Consider the following 22,411-nt stretch of genomic DNA (forward strand, 5'->3'; position numbering starts at 1 on the left):
GCAATGCTAGCAGTTAATGTGTCACAAACATGCAGTCATCCTCTTTGGAGCCAGACCCTTGACTGTTGCAGGGTTACCTGATCTTTGGAGAAGGAGTTACAAAATCTTTTTAAAAATAGTATTTATATCACTGTTAGAACTCCGCTGTAATAAACCTTATTATTACACATATTTGTATCATGTCTCTTGCAAACTAACAAAGCCATACAATAAACACCTCTTAATGCCTTTGTAGCAAGTATTAGACCTAAGCCCAAATACATGTCGCAAAGGAATTCTACTGTATTCTTAATTAGGAGGAAATGTTTTTCTTGGGACCATCCTTAACATTATAACATCCACCCTGTTGATTTCATTGCCTTAATCTAACGCATGTGAATCTATTACCTGAATAAGAATGCTGTGTTCCTTCACTTGACAATTCTGAAGTTCCTCCAAGAGCACAAATTCCTTCTTTCCTGTTGATTGCTTTGCGGAAGGTTTTGGCAATATCACTGCTTTTTACCTCTTGAAAAATCTATCAATCAAAATATTTTGTTGATTCACAATTAATTTTAAATCAGTTAAAACAATATACATATTCATCTTCTTCTATACTCTGATCACCTACATTTTTTTGCCATAGGTGATGAGTGTTAAAAGATATGAAAAACCGGGCTTGACTTTTTGAAATGCTAAACAAGTACTCCAAGACTGCTACAGAAAATGAAGCTCTGGAAAGTCAGTTGCACACACTTGTCAAAAACATTAAGTGTTACATGCATTTGGGTCTGCTTTAAACCAAAAACTAGTGTGGTTTAATTGTACAGGTATTAATTTTCTATGAACAAGTAAGGCTTTGTTATTTCCCTGAGAAAGGATTGAAAGATCTCCCTTCTTTAACCATAATTCTTAGTGCAAAGAAAGTTGAACGTTTATTATTTAATAAAAAAAACTGTTTTGTGGCATAATTGGGTAGATAGCCCAGTAAGAGTTTGTTGAATCAAAAGTTATAGAATAAGGTGAATATATATATACCAATAGATGGCTATTGAGAATAAACAGAAAAAAAGGCTTTTCAGTAATTGTCTTATTTGGGTTTTTAGGAAGTCCAGTTTCTCTTCACAATAGGGAATGTGGCTAATGAAATAAACTTGTAAATTGTATATAAGAGCAGGTTGTAGCAAAGCAAAGTCCATATTCTAGAACAACCACTTAACAATGGATTGACATTCTACAGGTCTGTCTACATATTTCCTATTTAGTGGAATTTATCCAAACCAAAATTTGTTCCTGATCCACCATGTGCACAGTCCTTACAGGGCTAAATGAGCTACTGCCAATAAAACAAAAGCAAGATTCAGCAACTTTATTACAGTTTCTTTAAGTGGTGTTTAGAACCCCATAAAAGCAGATTTACTGAGAGAAATTTAGGCCCCTGATGGAAAACTTGCCGAACAAATGCAAACTCCAAGTTTTTTAGAATTATTAACAAATACATACACATAGACACACGCAAACACACATATCTCAGAATGATGCAGCCTATGTTTGAGGCTCACATAGTAGGACCACAGTGAACAGCAGTTTAGGTTGTACCTATCAGCACAAGATGAGTCTGCACAAGGCGGAGTCAGCCCAAGTCAGAGTTGGCACAAGGCAGAGCTGAAATCCAGCCTATGCTACACTAAGCAAACCTTGTGTCTCGCACAGGGCTTTGTCAAGCCAAAAGAAGGAGGGCCTTTTGATATTAGTCTTTCCAGAAGGGCACCTTTTCCTAATTAATTCACCTAGAGTAAGTGACTTTCGTAATTGGCAGAGAAGTTTCCATAATTGTGCGGTCAGCTCTGTCACAGAGCTGCATTTTCATATCTAAATCCTGACTTTCCTTGAATTTATACATAAAATTGTATTCAGGAAAATAGTGAGTAAGCAGCAAGTTTTACAAAATCAAGCTTGCTTAATTTCCATGGCTTCGATTTCATGTTACATCTGAGATTGTAGAGGCAGAACTTTAGAATGGCCATGTGTGTATGTGTGTGCATTTGTATCTGTATATTTACAGACACATACATATAAACTGACAACTCTAAACATTACACATGCCCAACAAAATCACCCTTCTTCCTCGACTCTTGTTAAAGTATCATTAGTGTGGATATGACTCATGATCTCTAGGTAATCTTCTAATTATTAATTTTTAGCCCAATTTTAACTTCATTTAATTTACCCTAACTTTTTCATGCCAAGGTTACCCCACAAAATAGTTTATCTGGGAATGTAGCAAAGCCTTAACTGTGATGCATTTTGTTCCCATAGCCCCTCCTTTGATAACAATACATCTGCTCAGTAAAAAAATCAATATTCAATATATTCCACCTCATTCAGAACTCATCTTCATTTAGTAAAATATTCTCTAATAAATTAAAATATGAAAGGTGTGCACTTCTTCATGACTGAAATACCATAAACCATTGGAAAGACACAAAAATGTTCAAAATGTTACTGCCTCAGAGTAATAAGAAAAGTTTTCCCTTCTTCTAATTACTGCTTTTGCCTCAAAGATAATTTGCTTCTAAAAATTAGCTTGCTTCAAGTACCAGAATGTCAGCTGAAGAAAAAAAATTAAGCCAAATTTGTATATATCATGGAAAAGTTAAATAATATAAATGAAAAGAAAAGAATATCTCTGCTGTATAATAACTTGATGCAATTACTTAGATAGCTCTAGCAAAATTCCTGAAGCTTGGGAACGATAGGCAAAGTTGGAATAAAATCTGTTAATTTTCCATTGTCTTCTAAAAATTACCTGACTTTCATTTTTAAAATATTTTAAAATAAATTACTCTAGCCAAGCTCAAAGTTCTGTCTCATAGTTATTCCTCTCTGAAAGTAGCAGGACACCATGAACAAAATTAGCAGCACTGAATTATGTATTTGAATGTGATTAAAAGGAGGAAATTTAAGGTTGTACACATGTTACTAGAATAAAAAATTTTTAAAAAGAGACTAGGACTATACAACACAAATGGTGAACCCTAATATAAAAAAAAAAACATGGACTATAGTTAATAGTACCATTGTAAAAATGTGCTTTCATCAATTGTAACAAATATATCACAGCAATGCAAGGTGTTAATAATAGGGGAGTATACAGGTATATGTATATTCTGCATGATTTTTCTGTAAACCTACAACTTCTCTAATTAAAATAAACAAATAAGCAAATAAGATAAAGGGTAATAGAAGAGTTGACTCTCTGTTAAATTAATTCACGTGTGAGAATTTGTCCTTATTTTCCACTTTAGTAAAGAAATTGTTTGAGTGGATGATAAAGTTATTTGAATATAAACTTTGGCTTAAAAAGAATCTCTGTGACTAAAAGTGGGAAAATAAGTGAAGCAAAAGAAAGTTTCATTGGCTAAGAGATTTCAAATAGAGTCAAGAGGTCATTCTGGAGGTTTCTCTAAAACAAACTTCAGCCAGATATTGCAAAATTGCCACAGTATACCAAGCCCCAACCAACAGTGTTTCTGAACACCCTAAAGAATACCCTGGGTTCTACCTAAGATTCCTTAGTAAGTTTATTTTTTCAGAAACTCAAGGCCTCCAGATTATCTATACCAGATAAACCCTGAAACCCAGAGGTACCAATCTCTCCAACCGGTTTCATTCCTCTATCCCATAAAACTGACACCCCTTTTCAGCATGCAAAAGTTAAAATGGTCATTGCCCAGATATCCTTGAAGACTGAGAGAATGATCAAATGAAGCGGAGGAGATGTAACTGAGAAATTAGGATTTAACAAATGATTATGACTACTGATTCATTATACAGATATTTCTTTTTAGCTGCTAGTGTATTAGAATAGCTGAAAGGAAATACTGAAATTGTTGAACTGTAATCCAGTAGCCTTGATCTTTGATAATATTGTATAACTATGTAGTTTTTATCATGAGCCACGATTGTATACTTTGCATGGATTATATAGTGTGTGAATATATCTCAATAAAATTGCCTTGAAAGATAAAAAATTATGATCTTTGAGATACGAAATACTAATAAAAAGAAAAGAATCTCTGAAATCAGAGATAACCCAAGGCTTACTTCTGTACTGTATTCTTCTCAATGAATCTTTTCAAAGCTGCCCTTTGTGACACTGAGCTCACTGATTTGTGTTGTTTGTCTTTATGAAGAGGACTAGCTTTATTATCTGTGAACAAATTCCTCGTATACATTTTCTCAGGAAGTAATATTCACTCCCATTCTGTAAATCTTTTCCTGTTTGGTTTATGGACTAGAGATGTTTCTTATTCCTTTCCTAAAGCTTCATCACCTTTCCCTCAAAGACCCTCAGCCATAAGCCAACTCCTTTTGACCCCAGAATTAGCTCAGCACAAGAGTAGAGGCCAAAGCAAAGAATTCCAGAGGCACATGACTTAAGAGGAAGGAAAGATTTCACAAAGAATTGCAAAAGAGTATTGACTGCTTTCCAGTATTTGGGTCTTGGTTTCCAAAGTAGCAGGTATGAATTTTCCTATTTTTTTTTTTAAAAGATACATTGTAGGCCTATACTTAGTAACAATAGGAAAAGAGGAGTACTTTGAAAAGAAGAAGCGCTACAACAACTAACATCTATGTAGCATGTTCTGAGTACGTTACTTATAAGAAGTTACTTAATCTTAGGAGGTCTGTGATATTAGTAAAAGTCCTAAAACAGGTCAACAATGTATTATTACCATTATGTGAGAGCAAGTTTCTCATTGTGAAAATGAGTTTAAAGCAGCCATTTTTGCTGAAAAAAATTATTGTCCTATCAGTCTTTTACAGATGAAGAAAATTATAAAAACACAGTAACTTAGTTTTGAAATGCCTAAAAGAAACACAATTTATTAAATCTGGGTATTAAGTTCAATTTTAAAATTTGAAGTTTACATATAATTTGAAGATTCTTTTCTGCCCTTTACATGTTCTTGAAAATTAACACAAATTGATTTTATTTGTAGCTTGGTTTGCAATCAACATCATGTAAGCAGCAATTTTAAAAAATAACATGCAAAAAATGTTCACTTCTACTTTCTTATATTAATAGCTAACAGAAACATCTTTCTTATTCCTCTGATAGCTAAGATCTACCCAAGTTTTGTCTGATAATTTGTAGGATGTTTCATTGATTAAAAATAGGTGGAAGAGAAGAGACATTTGGTTGAATGCCCATCTTTCAGTACAGTTATGGCAGTATATTTCTGAAACTCCAGGCAAGTTATTTTACTGTCCTTCATATTTCAATTTTTTTAAATAGCAGGGAAGTAACTGTGGAAAAACTCACTTGTTTTCTGTGTATGTTCCTTCTTTTAGGAACTCAGGGTATTTTTAAATTTGAAAAATGAAGGAGAATAAACATATAGTTTACTTACAATTCTAAAAATGTCCTCATTAATGTTTTATTTTTAAAAATATCCCTGCTGATGCCGAAATTATTACGCATGATCTTTCCTTTTTTTAAGAATATATTAAGGTAATCGCATATCCTCACCTAAAAACCTCAAAGAGCTGTGTGGAAATAGCAATATTTCAAAATATATATATTGTGAAATTTTCCCAAGATCATGCTTCTTGAAGACACTTTAAGGATTTTATACTTAACAATACTGGCAAAATGAAAATTTTAACGTTTTAGATGTTTTTTAGTAGATAAAAAATTTCTGTGCCATAAGTTATATAAAAAACAATCAATCATAGTTGCTAGTGTTCTGAACTATTTTAAATTCACAATTAAACATGCAGTTACAAGGGGTGCAAGTTGTACATCAGACATGCAAGTGCTCAGATTGCAAATCAATTGCAACTTACTATTCAACATAGAATTCAAAACAAAAGGCTTTGGCAATAACTGGAGATAAAAATGGTAGGGGAAAATCAGTATTTCAAAAGAAAATTACAAGAACCAAACCTTTATAATTAGGACACAAGTCTGCATTTTAAAACAATAATACCCCCCACAAAATGCTGTCAGCTGAGTAGATAGTCATTACTTCGTCAATTTGCTCCTTGAACTCCCACTGCATTCAAAAGGGGTTAATTCTAATTGGAGAGTACATACCAGAATTTCACTTATTATAACGAGCCACGGTTACTGATGGGAGCATATGTTATCATTTCAGGTGTTTTGGGGCAAAAATAAAGCAAGGAAAGAAAGGCCAGGAGGCCTAGGTTCATGACAGGCACTAATTATTAGTTTCTAATTACTAGTTTGCAATATACTGTAAAGAATGCTTAATAAGATCTAGTCAAGTTCAGCCCCATATTAATACAAAGATTATATATGTATATATAATGAGTGTTCTGAATTAAGGGAAGAGGAAACAGGCCCCTAACCTTGAGGAGTATCTGAAGATATTAGAGAAGAAAATAAATATTTTAAATGCTTCTTCCAAATGAACTACAAAGATATGCTTCTAACTTTTAACTATCAAAATGATCATCTTAGAGAAAATGGTACACTTAAATACTACTACCACAATAGTAGAAGACATCTTCATCAGAAAGTTCAACTCAGGAAACTTCCAAATCTATGAGCCTGGGTATATTGCTAAAATTTGGAAGCACACTGTTCACCGAGAGAGAGAAATAGTCTTCTACTAGTAAGTAAAGACCTAAATTTAGTAGGTGGGATGAGAGAAATGTTATTACTTATAGCAACATAGTGCTAATACATTTATATGTAGAACTCAAACTGTAATCGGGTTCAATGAGCTTCCTTTAGACAATAGAAAAATCATTACTTGTAATAATGATGAAACTTAACATACTTACATAAACAAATTCATCAAAACTTATCTTCCCATCTTTATTCCTGTCACCATCCAACATGAGTTTTTGAATAATTTCTCGTACTTTATACCCTGGTAACGGCATATTAGCTTCCTTGAAAAGCTCATGAAGTTCATAGTCACAAATGAATCCATTGCTGTTGAGATCTTTGTAAAATGGAAAGCAAGCAGAAAAGGAAAAAAAAAGTTTAGGACAAATAAGTTAACTTATTGAGTTTTTTTTCTTCATTTGAGGCTCAGTTCATAAACTCTTTTAAATAAAATACTCTCCTTTCGTATTGTTTGGTACCAAAGGTTGTCTGAAAGGCACATGAAAACTGTAACTGAAAGTGCCCGGTTTTACATCATGTACCCTGTATTTCAAACAGAGTATAAGTAGCTTTACTTAAGAATAGCATCCCTAATTTTTTAAAGCATACTTGTTTAGCAAAATGATTAAAAATCATGAAGCTGGGCGGGCCACGGTGGCTCAGCAGGTAAGAATGCTTGCCTGCGATGCCAGAGGACCCGGGTTCAATTCCCAGCGCCTGCCCATGTAAAAAAATAAGTAAATAAAAAATAAAAAAAAGTAAAAAAAAATCATGACGCTAAGAGAACTTCTTAAAGATTTATAACAGATTTTCAACCAACAAGCACTGCCATGACATAAAACAATTTCTGTAGTTACTTAGGAGTTTTATGTTCCTTATTCTTCCATTAGTATAAAAGAGTAGTTTCATGAATTAATGTTATTATATTTCAAAACACACCTGAAATTAGGCAGCTACTTTCAGGGCCAATTTTTTTCAGGCTAATGTGTAAGCAAACATTAATCCAAGACAAATATAGATTTTATAAAAATAAATGCAGTACTGAGTAAAGCGGATGTTTAACATGACACTCTGAATAACTTTTTTCTTTTCATACCACTGCAATTTTAACAAAGGATGTATATATATATGTTGATTAAATGAATGATGCTTATTCCGAAATTGCTAAAAATGGAAAAACTGACCAGTGACCAAAAGTTAATTTACTCAGAAAGAGGGCCAATATCATGAGGGCTGTAATCAGTCTAGCATGTTTTCTTTTTTACTTTTTTTTTTGCATGGGCAGGCACTGGGAATTGAACCTGGGTCTCCAGCCTGGCAGGCTAGAATTCTGCCTGCTGAGCCACGGCGCCCACACAGTCTAGTATGTTCTTTTAAGTGAAGGAAGTTTGGCTTTCACCAGCAACTTCACATACCTACTTGTGCAACACTACTTTTATTCTATAGGTCCCCAATGATTTTCTTATGTAAATTTAATTACTTTAATAAAAGGAAACAATATGAATACAGGAATGTTTCAAGGATGATTGGGTACTGTTCAAGAAAATGGATTGAGAATAGTTCATCTATATGATATATTACTTATAAACTCATGTACCTCCTGCTGTTTTGGGGATTGAGGATACTGCAGCCAGAAAAAGGAAATCTTGATCTCAAGGAGCTCACATTCTGATGATAATTAATAAACAAATAACATGTAATATGAGGTGTGAATATAAAATATAATATAACATAACATAATATAAGTGCTATCAAGAGAGATAGATAAGGGGTTAGACTGGGGGCTATTTTGTCCCCAGGGGATATTCGGAAATGTCTGGAAACATTACTGATTGACACAACTGAGGAAGGGGGAGGGTGATCCTGGCATCTAGAGGGTAGAGGTCAGGGATGCTGTTAAACATCCTACAACGCACAGGACAACCCCACCCAATCTGTGCAATACAGCAATATGTGGCTCAAAATGTCATCAATGCTGAGGTTGAGAAATTCTGGGGTATCAGCACCAAGGGGGGATGGTGGTAGAGCTCTTCAGCCAAGTTACATTTCAATGAAGAAAGAAGTTAGGGAGAAAAACATGTGGAAATCTGAGGGAAATGATTGCAGACAGAGGGAATAGAAATTGTAAAGGCTGTGAGATGGAAGTGTGTTTGGTGTGTTTCTGGAACAGCAAAGATCTCTTATGACTTGAGCAGAGTAAATAAGGGGGAAAGTGAGAGATGAATTCAGGTTGCTGATAATCTAAGGAAAGTGCCATGGAAAGCACTTTAGAGATGTGTGCTTTAAGTGTAATTCATATCTGCCAATTTTTTTCAACATTCTATATAAAATGTTTCAACATTCACTGATTCTTTGAAAACTGATGAGATTCGACATGATTTACTTTTAATGAAGTATACTTCTAGAGTCAATTACTCTTAAATGTCAAATGATAAGTTTTAAATCTATAAATTTTAATATCTGAACTTCAAAGACATTAAGCCCAAATCACCCAACACTCCTGGAAATCACACTTATATTTCCTTCAAGGTAACACACTTAATTCTCCTAGGGTACAACTTCACTTTCTTTGCTTTGAATTTATGAAAGGTTATACATCAAGCACTTTATTAGTAAAATGTTTATACATAGAAATCAAGCTAGCAACATCTGCAGTCGTTAAAAAGAACAAAGCAGTCCCCATGGCACTTTGGCAGAATTTTAACAACTCTTTATGAATGAAACTCCTGGGTTTAAATACGTCTTCTCCCATGCATATGTCAATCTATTTTTCTCATTAAAAAAAATGCAACGGAGCTCAGTACTAGGAAGTCAGCGTGGCCTAATGGAGTGAGCACAGCATAGTTGAAGGGACACAACATTGGAACTAATATGACACAAGATCTACTGTCAATTTGGCTACTGATTTTGCTGTTTAACTAGGACCACAAGTCATCTCTCCAGACCTTAGTTTTTTTCATCTGTAAAATGAGATCTTTGGACCAAATTGATAGGTACCTTTCCTGCTCTAACTCACTGTGCTTCTAAATCTGAGTATACAAGACTGCACAAACTCATAAGCCACACACAAACACACACACCTGTTTTAAAAAAAATTGGATACAGATTCATAATGCATATTAAAAACATATGGGGGGGTGTATATGGGTAGTTCAGTGGTCAGAAAGCCTGCCTTTCATGTGGGAGACCATGCACCTCCCAAAAAAGAAAAAAACAGATGATACATAATAACAGAATGATTACTACTACATCTCACTATCTACATACAGTATTCCTTCATATTTATGACATCTTTGGAGAATGAGATAGCTGAGATAGCTTCATCCTTTAAACTCTCAAAACTTTGTTCACCTTTAAAGGTATGCTACTTTTCCCTGACTTCTGAAATGATATATCTGAGCATAATTTAGTCTTTTGTTATTGGGCCCGGTTTCGACCTGATATGTAACAGTTCATAATTATTCTTTTTATATTATTGATGATATAAGACAGGTGGAAGGCAGAGTTGTTTTAAACCAAAAACTGTAGAACTACGATGGATTTAAAACCACATGAAACTGACTAAGGCCCTATCTGGTGGTTATTTGTACTAAGTAGAACAGAGATTTAGGTAATGGGGAGAAATGCCATTTGCATGAACTGTCCTTGAAATAACCTCTTTGAACATTAACTAGAAGATAGCTCACTGATGTGATTAAAAGATGCCACAGGAAGGAGACACCCTAAAATACAGTTAACATCAAATCACCACCATGTAAATTCCATTTTGAAGTAAAGGTTGTAATAATAAATACTTTTATTAAGTGAAGAGGAAAATTTTTAAGGCTAGTTGGGTGAATGAGAATTTCTCATTACGTGACAATCTTCCTTATTAGGTAGCAAATATCTTGGTAAGGATTCTTATAAATTTTTATATCACTTATCCTCCGTATGTAGCATAGTGCCTAGCAAACAAGCAATGAAAAAATATTTTTGCACATTCACTAATTTTCAGGTATCGACCAAGGAGATGATGCTCTAGCCCTAGATGAGCACTTTAGAAACAAAACAAACAATGAGAAAGAAAAGAAACCACCCAGAAATAGCACTGAAGGACAGAATGGCAATCATCAGGAAACCATAACCTGACCGAAATATCCCTTAAATAACATTCAATCTCATTCCCTTTGTTCTAATTCTGTACCCACCCAGCAGCCTTCAGATATATAATTTGGCTTTCTAAGTGAGCACACCCACCAAGGAAAGCCCAAGTAGACAATCAGCCAGTGATGGTCGGGATTTTGCTCTCATTATAAATTTAAAATCTGCTTTGTCTTTATTAAGAAATAGCATGTGCACTTGTTTAGCATAAACTGACCTCCAGAACAAACTTAGCATTTACTCTGCGGTAGGCACTGTGCCAGATACCAAAGATTCTGAAATTAATCAGACATAAACTCTAGTTTTATTTGAAACAATGACTTTAAAATCATTGTAAAATATATATATATCCCTTTAATTTTTCCTAAGATAAGGAGAGGCTCATTGAACATTTGCCATCTAGTTTAATATATTTTAAAACTTATACTCTGTTATTTTTCCATGTTTATTGGTAGATCTTAATCCAACTTGTACTATCACCTTTTATTTAAGGCACTTTACTGTTAGGCCTACCAAATTATATCAAGCCTTTTATAGGGCTCCTAAATCACATATTTTGAAGAAAATAATTTCAATTGCAAAAAGAAGCCAGAGAGAACCTTAAAAGGCAGCTAGCAATTAATGTTACAAAAAGCTCCTAGCTGGTAAAGCACTTGGAAGACAAAATGATATGCAATTATTTTATAAGAATCTTATGCTAATTTTATTTCCATTTCCCCCATCCCAGCCCCCACCTCCCACCCTACCCCCACCAAAATATTCCTTAAACAATATCAGGAATCAAATATGCTTTAGACGATCAGAAAATTGAGATAGCACAATGACATCTTAGAAAGCTTCCATCTCATCACTGACATTACTAACCAGGAACCAAAAACTATGTCTGATGGTAAAGTTTTCCTCTTATAGGTTTTGTCAGAGACATGAGAATTTAATAACAAACTGACCCAGAAAACATGGACCTAGATTGAAAACAGTTTTAACAACTGGAAACTAAAAGTACAACCTCCAGGCATGATGGTATTTATTTATTTATTTTTATTAAGGCTGCCAATATTCTAGAGCCCCTTTCTGACTCATTTGCCACTCCTTCATTAACCAACCATACACTAGCAGGGGGTGGAAAAGGCTCTGTATTTGGAAGACTCTTCTGCTCCAGCATCACATTTCCAACTACCTGATAAGTTAGGTGTTAATTATCCCACAGCCTATATTAGTCAAAGACGTCCCAATGTTTCTGCCAAGTTTTTGGTTCTGAAAATATGGTCTGTATAAGTAGACTTTAACAGGCATCAGGAAAAAACTATCTAAACACTGACAAAAGTTTCTGTGGAAAGTAAAGAACTAAATATCAATAAGCTGCTTGAGAATTCTTTTGTTTTTAAAGACAAATCACTACACTATAAAAACTCACTAAGAGGATCCAAATGCTGTACCAGACAGACCCATCTTTCATAATGGTTACTGAATTCATCAGAAAAGAAACCAACTCTTTGTGGCAGCTGATACTTTTTCTCTTTCTTTCTTTCTTTCTCTCTCTCTCTCGGATGACACGTGTAGGTTCACATCTGCATTTTGTTTTAAAGAAAATCTCACTATGCTTTTTTACCCAAGTATTATGTTAAATGCCAGTTTAACTCCAACACCCTCCCCCAAGTAAGTAAATAACTGATTATACAGCCATGTTTCTGCAGAAGTTTGAATCACACCAAGAATGCGTATCCATAAAAGGAAATGTTTTCCCTCCCCTTGCATCCTGTTATTTAAGCTATTTTAAGTACTTGTCTGGAGAAAGCTGAGCCAGAATTCAAGTGGTTTTGATTTTAGCTGCTGTTTTATACTGCCCATATCCAGGTGGTATGTGTTGCAATCTATTACTTCAAAGGCATTTTCTGGGGTGCTACTTTGCCCTATAAATATGACTGCAGGAAAAACTGGGATTTCCTTTGACCCTCATATTTGTGTGTATGTGTGTGTGTGTTTTGCTTTAACCATCCTTGAATCTGTCAAAATCTAGCATTGAGTCTTTCTGCATAAAGAGATCACATACCTGTTCCATATACAGGACATGAAGTGAAGATGCACATACTTTCAGGAAAGCTGGGTTTTAAATTTTGATTTAGTTTAACCAATGTATTCCACAACGTTTTGCATTAAGGGAAGCACAAAAAGAATCTATATGTCTAACCATAATGGTTTTAACACCCACACTTGTACACACAATCACACAAACAGAATCTTGAATGCCCATGAAAGCACAAAAAATACTGATCTAAAAAACTCAGTCAAAAGATTCGTGTTGATAAAGGGAGGAGGCCTGGGGGCACAAAGAAATCAGAAAGAAAGATACATGATAAAGACTGAGATGGTATAATCTAGGAATGCCTAGAGTGTATAATGATAGTGACTAACTGTACAAATTTAAAAATGTTTTGCATGAGGAAGAACAAAGGAATGTCAATACTGCAGGGTGTTGAAAATAGATGGCAATTAATATTTTAAAACTTTAACTTATGTGTGAGACTAAAGCAAAAAATGTTTATTTGGTACAAAATTTATATTTTGACTAGTGCATTTCTTAATATAACTTATGTGGACAGCTTAACTGAACACCATAAGTACATGGAAACTTGAGTTGGGCCTGAGATTTTGTAGGTTTGTCCAGAGTGATGTCTCAATAAATCCCAGAAGGATTTGAACAGGGAATAAAAAAAGTATTTGCAAAGTCCCCTTGAGGGAATGGTGAGAAAGGGGGAAAATTCAACTTCCTCAAGTGGAGAATTCTTGATATTCTCACAAGCAGTGGGGACAACCAAAGCAATAGAGCCCCCAATCAATCTTGGGGTTTGTTCATATGAAACTTTACCCTGCAAAGGATAGGCTAAGCCTACTTAAAATTAGGCCTAAGTGTCACCCCCAAGAGAACCTCTTTTGTTGCTCAGATGTGACCTCTCTCTGTCAGCCAACACGACAAGCAAACTCACTGCCCCCCCCCCATGTGGGACATGACTCCCAGGGATGTGGACCTTCCTGGCAACATGGGACAGAAATCCTAGAATGAGCTGGGACTCAGCACCAAGGGATTGAGAAAATCTTCTCGACCAAAAGGGGGAAGAGAGAAATGAGACAAAATAAAATGTCAGTGGCTGAGAGATTCCAAACAGAGTCGAGAGGTTATCCTGGAGGTTATTCTTATGCATTAAATAGATAGCACCTTGTTAGTCAAGATATAGTGGAGAGGCTGGAGGGAACTGCCTGAAAATGTAGAGCTGTATCCCAGTAGCCATGTTTCTTGAAGACAATTGTATAATGATATAGCTTTTGCAATGTGACTGAGTGATTGTGAAAACCTTGTGTCTGATGCTTCTTTTATCTACCTTATGGGCAGATGAGTAAAACACAGGGATTAAAAATAAATAAATAATAGGGGGAGCAAATACTAAATTAATTTAGTAGATTGAAATGCTAGTGATCAATGAACGGGAGGGGTAAGGAGTATGGTATGTATGAATTTTTTCTCTGTTTTCTTTTTATTTCTTTTTCTGAATTGATGCAAATGTTCTAAGAAATGATCATGATGATGAATATACAACTATGTGATAAAAAAAGATTCACGTTGAAGAATTTAGATTCTATTCCATCCCAAGATAGAAGCAGTAAAGTCAAGTGCTTTTTAGACATGACAGCTTCAGAAAAGACAGTTGCCAAGCATCTCCAGATGTTAGCTAAACATGAGTTTTGCCTTTCACAGCTCATACCTTTTGAGATAGCTCACTCCAGCAAATGCAAAAGGCAGATCAATGAGTGTAAAAGTTGATCCTAATAGTGGATTACCAAAAATGGGAGGTCAAGTTCAACTGAAGGCTCAGCAAGGTTAGAGGACTGAGACAAGGCAATCAAAAATATTGTCCATCAATCCTTTTGCAATGCCAAATTTCCAGCAATTTGGTCATTATATTCCACATGTTGCCACTCACCAACTTTAAACATATGCACACGCACACACTTACACAAGCATGTTCTCCCACACATACCTACACGTGCACACTTATACATCACGAACATATGTAAAGATATAACTAAAGAATGAAATGCAATGCATCGTATTTCTACCATCTTCCATACTGTCAAAAAATGTTTTTAAGACTATCCCAACATCTTTACTACTAATATTCCATAGATAATTAATCAGAAGGCACAATGAAAGACTACTGACATATTTTTTTGTTAGTTGGGCTGTAGTTCTTATTTTCTTAAGGCATAATTAAACAAATATGTACTGGTAGAGTTTTATTGAATTCTAAAAGTAAATTAAATTAAATCATCCTGTATTTTATGGTATCAAACAAATGTGGTTTTTATATACTAGAGAATATCAAGTAATTTGAAAAAAATCAATTTCTTAGGATAAGAGTAATTCTGGTATGGCTACAATCACCATAAGCCAAATTTTTGGTGGGCAACCTCAAAGGAATATACCCAAACTATTCTATTCAAGCAACTCCATTATTCCTTTACTTCAAAAGTGCTAAATTCATGTATTTTTTTTAAAAGCTCAGTAAGGATTATTTAGAAGAAGAAAAAATGAGACAAAAAATAAGTGCTTGGGGCGGTGCGACAGTGGCTCAGTGGCAGATTTCTTGCCTGTCATGCCAGAGACCCAGGTTTGATTCCCGGTGCCTGTCCATGCAAAAAAAAAAAAAATGTATATATATATATATAAAATAAGTGTTTGCAGGATGGACTAAAACAAACCTGAAAGGATTTATATGACATAAACTTGTCTTTATGACAAACAATCATCAAAATGACCTCCAGCTTCCACAGCAAGATCAAACTCTCAGAATGTAAAAGACATTTTCTAGCTTGTAAATATTTACTTCTTAACTGTACTAAAAAGTTTTAGTTATTACTTTTTAGGAAGTTATGCAGGACTGCAGCATTAAATTAAGACAGAAATGTTGCGAAGAAATAAAATCAGGTTTCTACTATCCCATTCTACTATCCCAGTGGGAAATACTGGAAACAATTGCGGAGAAATTTAAAATAATTATATGACAATACGCTGCTTGGAGCTTAACACTAAGCAGGTGCAGAAAGAGAGAGAGGGAAATCCTAATATACAATTTATTGCTAATAAAGAGAGTTTCAAAGCATTATTAATTGATTGAACAAAGCCTGTAATTAGTGGTAATTACAGAGATTTTCTCCACACTATGATTCTGCTGAATTTCTAAGATAATCAAATGTATTATTGTTACTAGATGGAAAAAAATCATATAATGAAGTCCATATTTTGTCACAATTGAACTGAGACAAAGTAGCCCTCCCTACTTTCCCCACAAAATAGGAAACAACTGTCCTTCATAGGAAAATAAGTTACAGAGACTGTTTTTAAAAGAAAATCTCCCTGAATGAAGGGGAAAAAAAGATTTCCATAATGCCTAAATTTCCATAATGCCTAATGGCTCTGCACCTTACAAGAACTAAAAATTACAAAGATTTTAACTAAAGGAATATCGAGTTTCAGTTGGACCTTTAAATGCTTTTCTGAAAAGCAAACTACTGATAAACTTTTAGTATGCTGAAAAAAAAAAAAGTTTACGTGGAACAATCTAATGTCTGAAACCTTTAATGATATATTCCACCATGACGAAAATCTCCAAAACAAAGTACCTTTTCATAGTTAATGATAACAAAATTCCGCTGCATCAGAAAACTATGTATAGTTTCTTGAGATTCAATCAATTCAATATTTATTGAGGTTGTAACTTCTGTGCAGCAATGTGTGAGATTATGAGGGGAAAATAAAAGAAAAATAATATGTGGAACTGGCAGAAATGAGTAACTTCAAGTTTCTTATTTACAGCATAAATAGTAATAAGACGTTGCATATTTTAGCAAAATAGCCCTAGGTAGGGGCTGGAATAGGTCATATGAGCCAATGTACTGCCTTTACTTAGGTGCTTACCTTACCTAAACCCTCCAAGATGTGTGTTTTTAAAGAAGAAAGCAGTTCCACATTGCTACTTTCTTGAAGCCAAAGGGCTAATTGATCCCTCACTTACTCAATTTTACCCTATTTCTTCCATGGATATATAATTGGTCAACAATGAAGCTCTTTTATTGATAAAGATATCCCAATCCCATCAGGTAAATAATATCTGAATTAGCTTTAATTAAAAATAAATATTGCACACAAATATTTCTAAGATACTGAACATGAGAACAAGGCCTGTATCCAACAACATTTATCTGAGGAGGCAAGCATCCGAGATTAAACAATAACACCAAGGAATAACACAGCATGGTTCCTATCTCAAAATTCTATTCACAAAGAAACAAATTAAGCTGCCACCAATACTGAAAGATGAATGTAAATAAACAGAAGGTACAAAGAATTCATTCCTAAAACAGTAAGAAATTCTACAGAGCAAGAAAGAATAAGTATTTCTCGAATAAAAGTGAGACTGAATAAAAAATACTTTTGCAACCAAGAACTCACCTGCTATATTTCATTACCAATTTAGTATCAGACTATGTAATACTCTTAGTAAGTGGTATCTATGGCAAGTTAATTTACTGCTTGCTTTTACACACACATGCAATCATGGTAGATTCAGAACTACTTAGTTTTTCTTAGAATTCTAATAGCATTCTGAATAGTAACTCTTGCTAGGGGTCTTTATTCTGCCCAAGTTAAGTTGATACAACTAAATCACTTCATAGAAAAGGTTAATGAAAAGTATATGGGAATAAAGATGTACCCTTTCTCACTTTTCACTAATGGGATTTTCAGCACAGAGCCAAGGGTTGACTTTGATTTAATTAACAAATCAGTATGATATAACTTCATACTCTCTAATCAAGAAGATACCAAATAGTCATGGTTTACCTCTCTAAGTACATGTTGACATGTGATTATATACATCAATAATCTCTTCTTAACTCTGTTTTATGATTATGTTATACTTACTGACTTGCATCCCAGCACTGAAGTTTGGAATGTAAGTAAAATATATTGCTTTCATAGCTGTTCAATTCTAAGACAGGTTTAGAATTATGTGATTTTAAAGGATAAACTAAATGGCATGCTATGCTTTCCTATCTCATCTTATATCGGTGCTATAATTTAATGTGAGAACGCACCCTGCATTGCCCCAGAGCACAGAAGATCCTCAAATAAAGGCAATAAGAATAAATTAACTTCGGAAGGGAAAAACATCATCAAATTATTCTTAACATTTGAGAGGAGGTGTCACACAACCCTTTAGATTATTGTTGAAAACTCTAAATTCTCTCTTCAGAAAAACAGAGTGATACAAAAAAAATACAATAATAATATAGAATTTGTCATAAAAATTTCAGGACCCAGAGTAGCCCCCAGCTATGTTTTAGGACCCTGGCCTAAAAACTTTTGACCATACTAGATATAATTAGAAATAATATAGTTTTACATGTACTTCCAAAACTTTATTCCATCTATTTTAAGTATCTTGCCCTAAGGTTTGTAATTAGCTATTCATGTAATTTTTTAAGAGAAATAGTTTTGATTAGGGTCACATAAAGATTGCTTTACTACAATTACTCTACCAAAAATACTCACCAACTTTTGCAAAGGCTTCTTTGAGTTCATCAAGCTCATCTTTGGAAATCTGAGTGGTAGCCATCTCATCCATTTAAAGAAGATCTAAAGAGAAGCCAAAAAGGTTTCAGACTTAAAAAAGTTTTGATGAATATATTATAAACACTCTTGCTGAATTCTCATCTTAGGGATAATCCAAACAAAATTGCAAACTACTAAAATACTCTGAACAGGTTACCATATGGTTGCAGTCATAGCAAAGAAATCAAACAAATGAAAAATCATCATTTACCGAAAATTATTGAGAAAAAATATTTCTGAATCTTCCTTTTAAGGACAAAGTCTTAAATTACATTTAAAAAGTTTAAGAAAGGGCCAACTCAGGAATGACAGGAAATAGATAAACAGTAAGTGTTTTTTTTTTCAGAGGTACCAAAGCTTTTTAAAAAAATTGGCCGAAGTTAGGAAGTGGTATCTATGGCAAGGTAATTTACAGCTTTCTTTTACACACACATGCAATCATCTTAGATTCAGAACTGAATCTAACCAGTAAGATTCAGTGACCAGTGATTCACATTCGGTACTATTTTTTCCCATTAATCCACATTGAAATCACTCACTGTGAAAACATTGATTTCCAAATAGCATACTGGCACCTATCAATCACTTTCGTTAACGGAGAGGCAAAGAGGTATCAATGAAAAACAATTATATTTGACTTTGCTATAGAAACACACACAAGTGATATGTCCTTGTGAACATAAATTATTTCACTACCGGATTTCACACCCTTTCCATTTTGGCCCTATTTCACCTACTGAACCAACAGACCAGAGGTTGGCAAACTACAGCTCATAGGCCAAATCTGGCCCATCACTTGTTTTTTATGGCCCACAAGATAAGAATGGTTTTTACAGAAGAATATTTTCAATTGATTTTGATGAAAGGATACATTAATTTTGAACCTCAGTTAAATGAAATGTTATTCCAGAAATAAACTAATTTCATTCTCCTCATCAGGAGACCTGTATTGAAAATGACTGCACCAAAGTATTATTAAATTTTCATTATTAAAAATACTGTGGACATTCGTTTTCCCTCTTTTCTTATGAATGTGTACATAACTTCAAATCCTTAATGAAAGAAGTTGGGGAATAAATGAACTCCTTAATAATTATATGAGGCTATATAAATATAAGGCATTAGTTTACTAAGAACCCATTTAAATGGGATTCAGGAAAAGTTATCTCATCTGCCCTATAATTATGAGCTACAGAGTATAATGGATCTCCTTCATATATGAAAACTATAAGCCTTTAGTCAAAATAATTTAAGAAGGATGGGCCTGAAAAAAACAACCTGTCAGCCACTTTTTACCCATGACTCAGTTTGGCTCCTTCATATGATCAATTTTTTTATGTATATACCTCCAATTTTGAAGTGCCATTTGCAGAGAGCAAATAAAATATTTTTTAAAATATAAATTTTACTTTAAATATTTCAGGACCACTTTAAAAAATATTTTTATTGACAAATCTTCACACACATAGAATTCCATACATGGTGAGCAATTAATGGCTCACAATGTCATCACATAGCTGTGTCTTCGTCAGCATGATCATTTTTTAGAACATTTGCACCACTCCAGAAAAAGAAATAAAAGGAAAAAAAGAAAAACTCGTATATCCCATACCCCCACCTCTTCCTCTCATTGACCACTAGTATTTTCATCTACCCAATTTATTTTAATTCTTATTCCCTGTAATATTTACTTATTTTTATCCATATTTTTTTACTCATCTGTCCATGCCCTGGATAAAAGGAGCATCAGACATACGGTTTTCACAATCACTCAGTCACATTTCAGAAGTTCTATCTTTATACAATCGTCAAGGATACAGGAACACAATTCAACGGTTTCAGGTACTTCCCTCCAGCCACCCCAATACATTCAGGACCACTTTTGAAAAATAGACAGAAGCCTGTTTTATATATTATAATCTGGTATTTAGACATAAGAAAAAAGCCGATCAGGTCGGGATTAAGGTAATTCAGAACAGAGGGGTAAGGAAGACATTGTCTATATTTTAGAACCGCACCTACTCTTTGAGACCAAAGGAAGAAAGGTTTATTTTGTCTGGGACCTAAATTTTCTGTAGCTCATAACTCAACCTGTCTGGATAGTCCATTTGAACAACTGAAACACAGGGAGCCCAGAGCAAGAATGAGGGCCTTTAATCCTGTATAGTTTAAAGTAATGCCTGGATATATCCTAGAATATAGTAAGCAGATAATCAAAAAGTATTGGCAAAGTCCCCTGAGGGATGGGAGAAAATATATGGAACTATTAAACTGCTGATTCTGTGTCAAACATTAGAGACACCCATATCAATAGACCAAGCTCTTGATTTTTAGGCTTACTGTTGTGAAGCTTACGTAGATAGCAGAGACTCTTAGCTTACCTATAGGTATGCCTAAGAGTTACTTCTGGAGGACCTCTTTTGTTCAGATGTCACCTCACTCTCTAAGCCCAACTCTGCAAGTGAAATCACTGCCCTCCCCCTCATGTGGGACATGACATCCAGGGGTGAAAGTCTCCCTGGTGGCTTGGCAGATGACTCCCAGGGATGAGTCTGGCCCTTGCACTAAGAGATCAACAATTCCATCCTGACCAAAAAGGGGGAAGAAGTGTAACTAGTATCAGTGGCAGAGAGAGTTCAAATAGAGTTGAGAGGCTACTCTGGGGGTTGCTCTTATGCAAGCTTTAGGTAGACCTTGCTACCTTTCATAACCTGCCAACCCCCAAACAGGACCACTCCAGCCATTCCTGAACAACATCTAGGGCAATATATAAGATCCTACAAAGATTCCATGCACTAGGGTAACTTTCCAGAAACCTACAACCTCCACATGGGTCCCTGGACCAGATAAATCTTGAAACCTAGAGGGGCCAGCCTCTCCACAACATGAGCTAGTTCTATCTCCCTACCCTCTACTACTGACAGCCCCTTCCAACATGAAAAAGTTAGAATGGCCATAGCCCAAATACCCCTAAAGATTGGGATAGAAAGATCAAAGGTGAGGGTGGAGTTATACAGAGAAGGCAGGGTTTAACAAACGAATATGATTGCTGAATCATTAAATGGATATTTCTCGTAGTCTCCAGTATCTTAGAGCAGCAAGAATTAAAAACCTAAAATTGTAGAACTGTAACCCATACCAAACTCTGAAATCTGTTCTACAACTAACTGCTGTGCTGTGCTTTCAAATTTATTGCTTTTTTGTATATATGTTATTTTTTCACAAAAAAGAAGGAAATAAAGTTGATTGTGATGATAAAAAAAAGAGTGAGAGAGACCAATAAATTCCAGGTTTGAGAAAAAATTTTAAAATAATAAAATTAAATAAAATGAGCATTCTCTCTTAAAAAAATAGCTAGAAGCTTGTTAATATTGTCCCATTCCTCCTTATTTGCACATGTTTATGTGCAATGAAAAGAAAGTGAAGATACAAAAAGTAAATATTCCTTGCTGAATAAAAGTTGAAATCCAATTTCACAATACATGATTGACAGGCAAAAAAAAAAAAAAATAGGATGACTTAAAAAATGCCTTTTTCCTCATTCTGTCCTCCCACAAAAGGAACCCTATTTACAGGATGAGAGAGAGTGAGGGAGGGACAGAGAGAGAAGAGAGAGAGAGAGAGGAATTGAGAGGTGAAGACAAAGAGGAAAGAAATAGAAATATTTTTCCCCTCCATTTAAATTCAGCAAGTGAAATAAAACCTCCCCAGAGTCTCTACATTTTTCTGAATTATTTCTATCTGCAAAGCACTTTGATTTGTCCCAAATTCTGTTTCCTCCCTAGCATCTATGCCTGCCTCCTCTTCCATAAAGGGAAAGCAATAGAAGAAAAAGCAATCTCTCTCTCCCTAAACATCTGAAACACAGGAAAACAGATTTTCAAATAAGGGAATAAAGCAAAAGCAAACAAAACCTAGCTTGTTTATTTTTCATAAAAGGATATGGTGTACAACTGGGTATGAATTCAGGGCGTCACCCATAG

General features: G+C 34.6%; 1 protein-coding gene across 4 annotated transcripts in view; it reads right to left on the reverse strand.

Annotated features, from left to right (window-relative positions):
• The window catches only part of PLS3 (plastin 3), an 87,126-nt gene that overhangs the window by 21,124 nt on the left and 43,591 nt on the right, over positions 1 to 22,411 (reverse strand). For all 4 annotated transcript variants that reach the window (XM_077145719.1, XM_077145721.1, XM_077145722.1 and 1 more), the window contains 3 exons: positions 18,369 to 18,452; positions 6,796 to 6,959; positions 388 to 517 (listed from right to left, as the gene is read on the reverse strand). In XM_077145719.1, the coding sequence (XP_077001834.1) occupies positions 388 to 517; positions 6,796 to 6,959; positions 18,369 to 18,441 (367 nt within the window). In that variant the 5' untranslated portion in view covers positions 18,442 to 18,452. The remainder of the gene's footprint in view (positions 1 to 387; positions 518 to 6,795; positions 6,960 to 18,368; positions 18,453 to 22,411) is intronic.

This window comes from Tamandua tetradactyla, chromosome X, assembly GCF_023851605.1.
Source record: "Tamandua tetradactyla isolate mTamTet1 chromosome X, mTamTet1.pri, whole genome shotgun sequence".
NCBI lineage: Eukaryota > Metazoa > Chordata > Mammalia > Pilosa > Myrmecophagidae > Tamandua > Tamandua tetradactyla.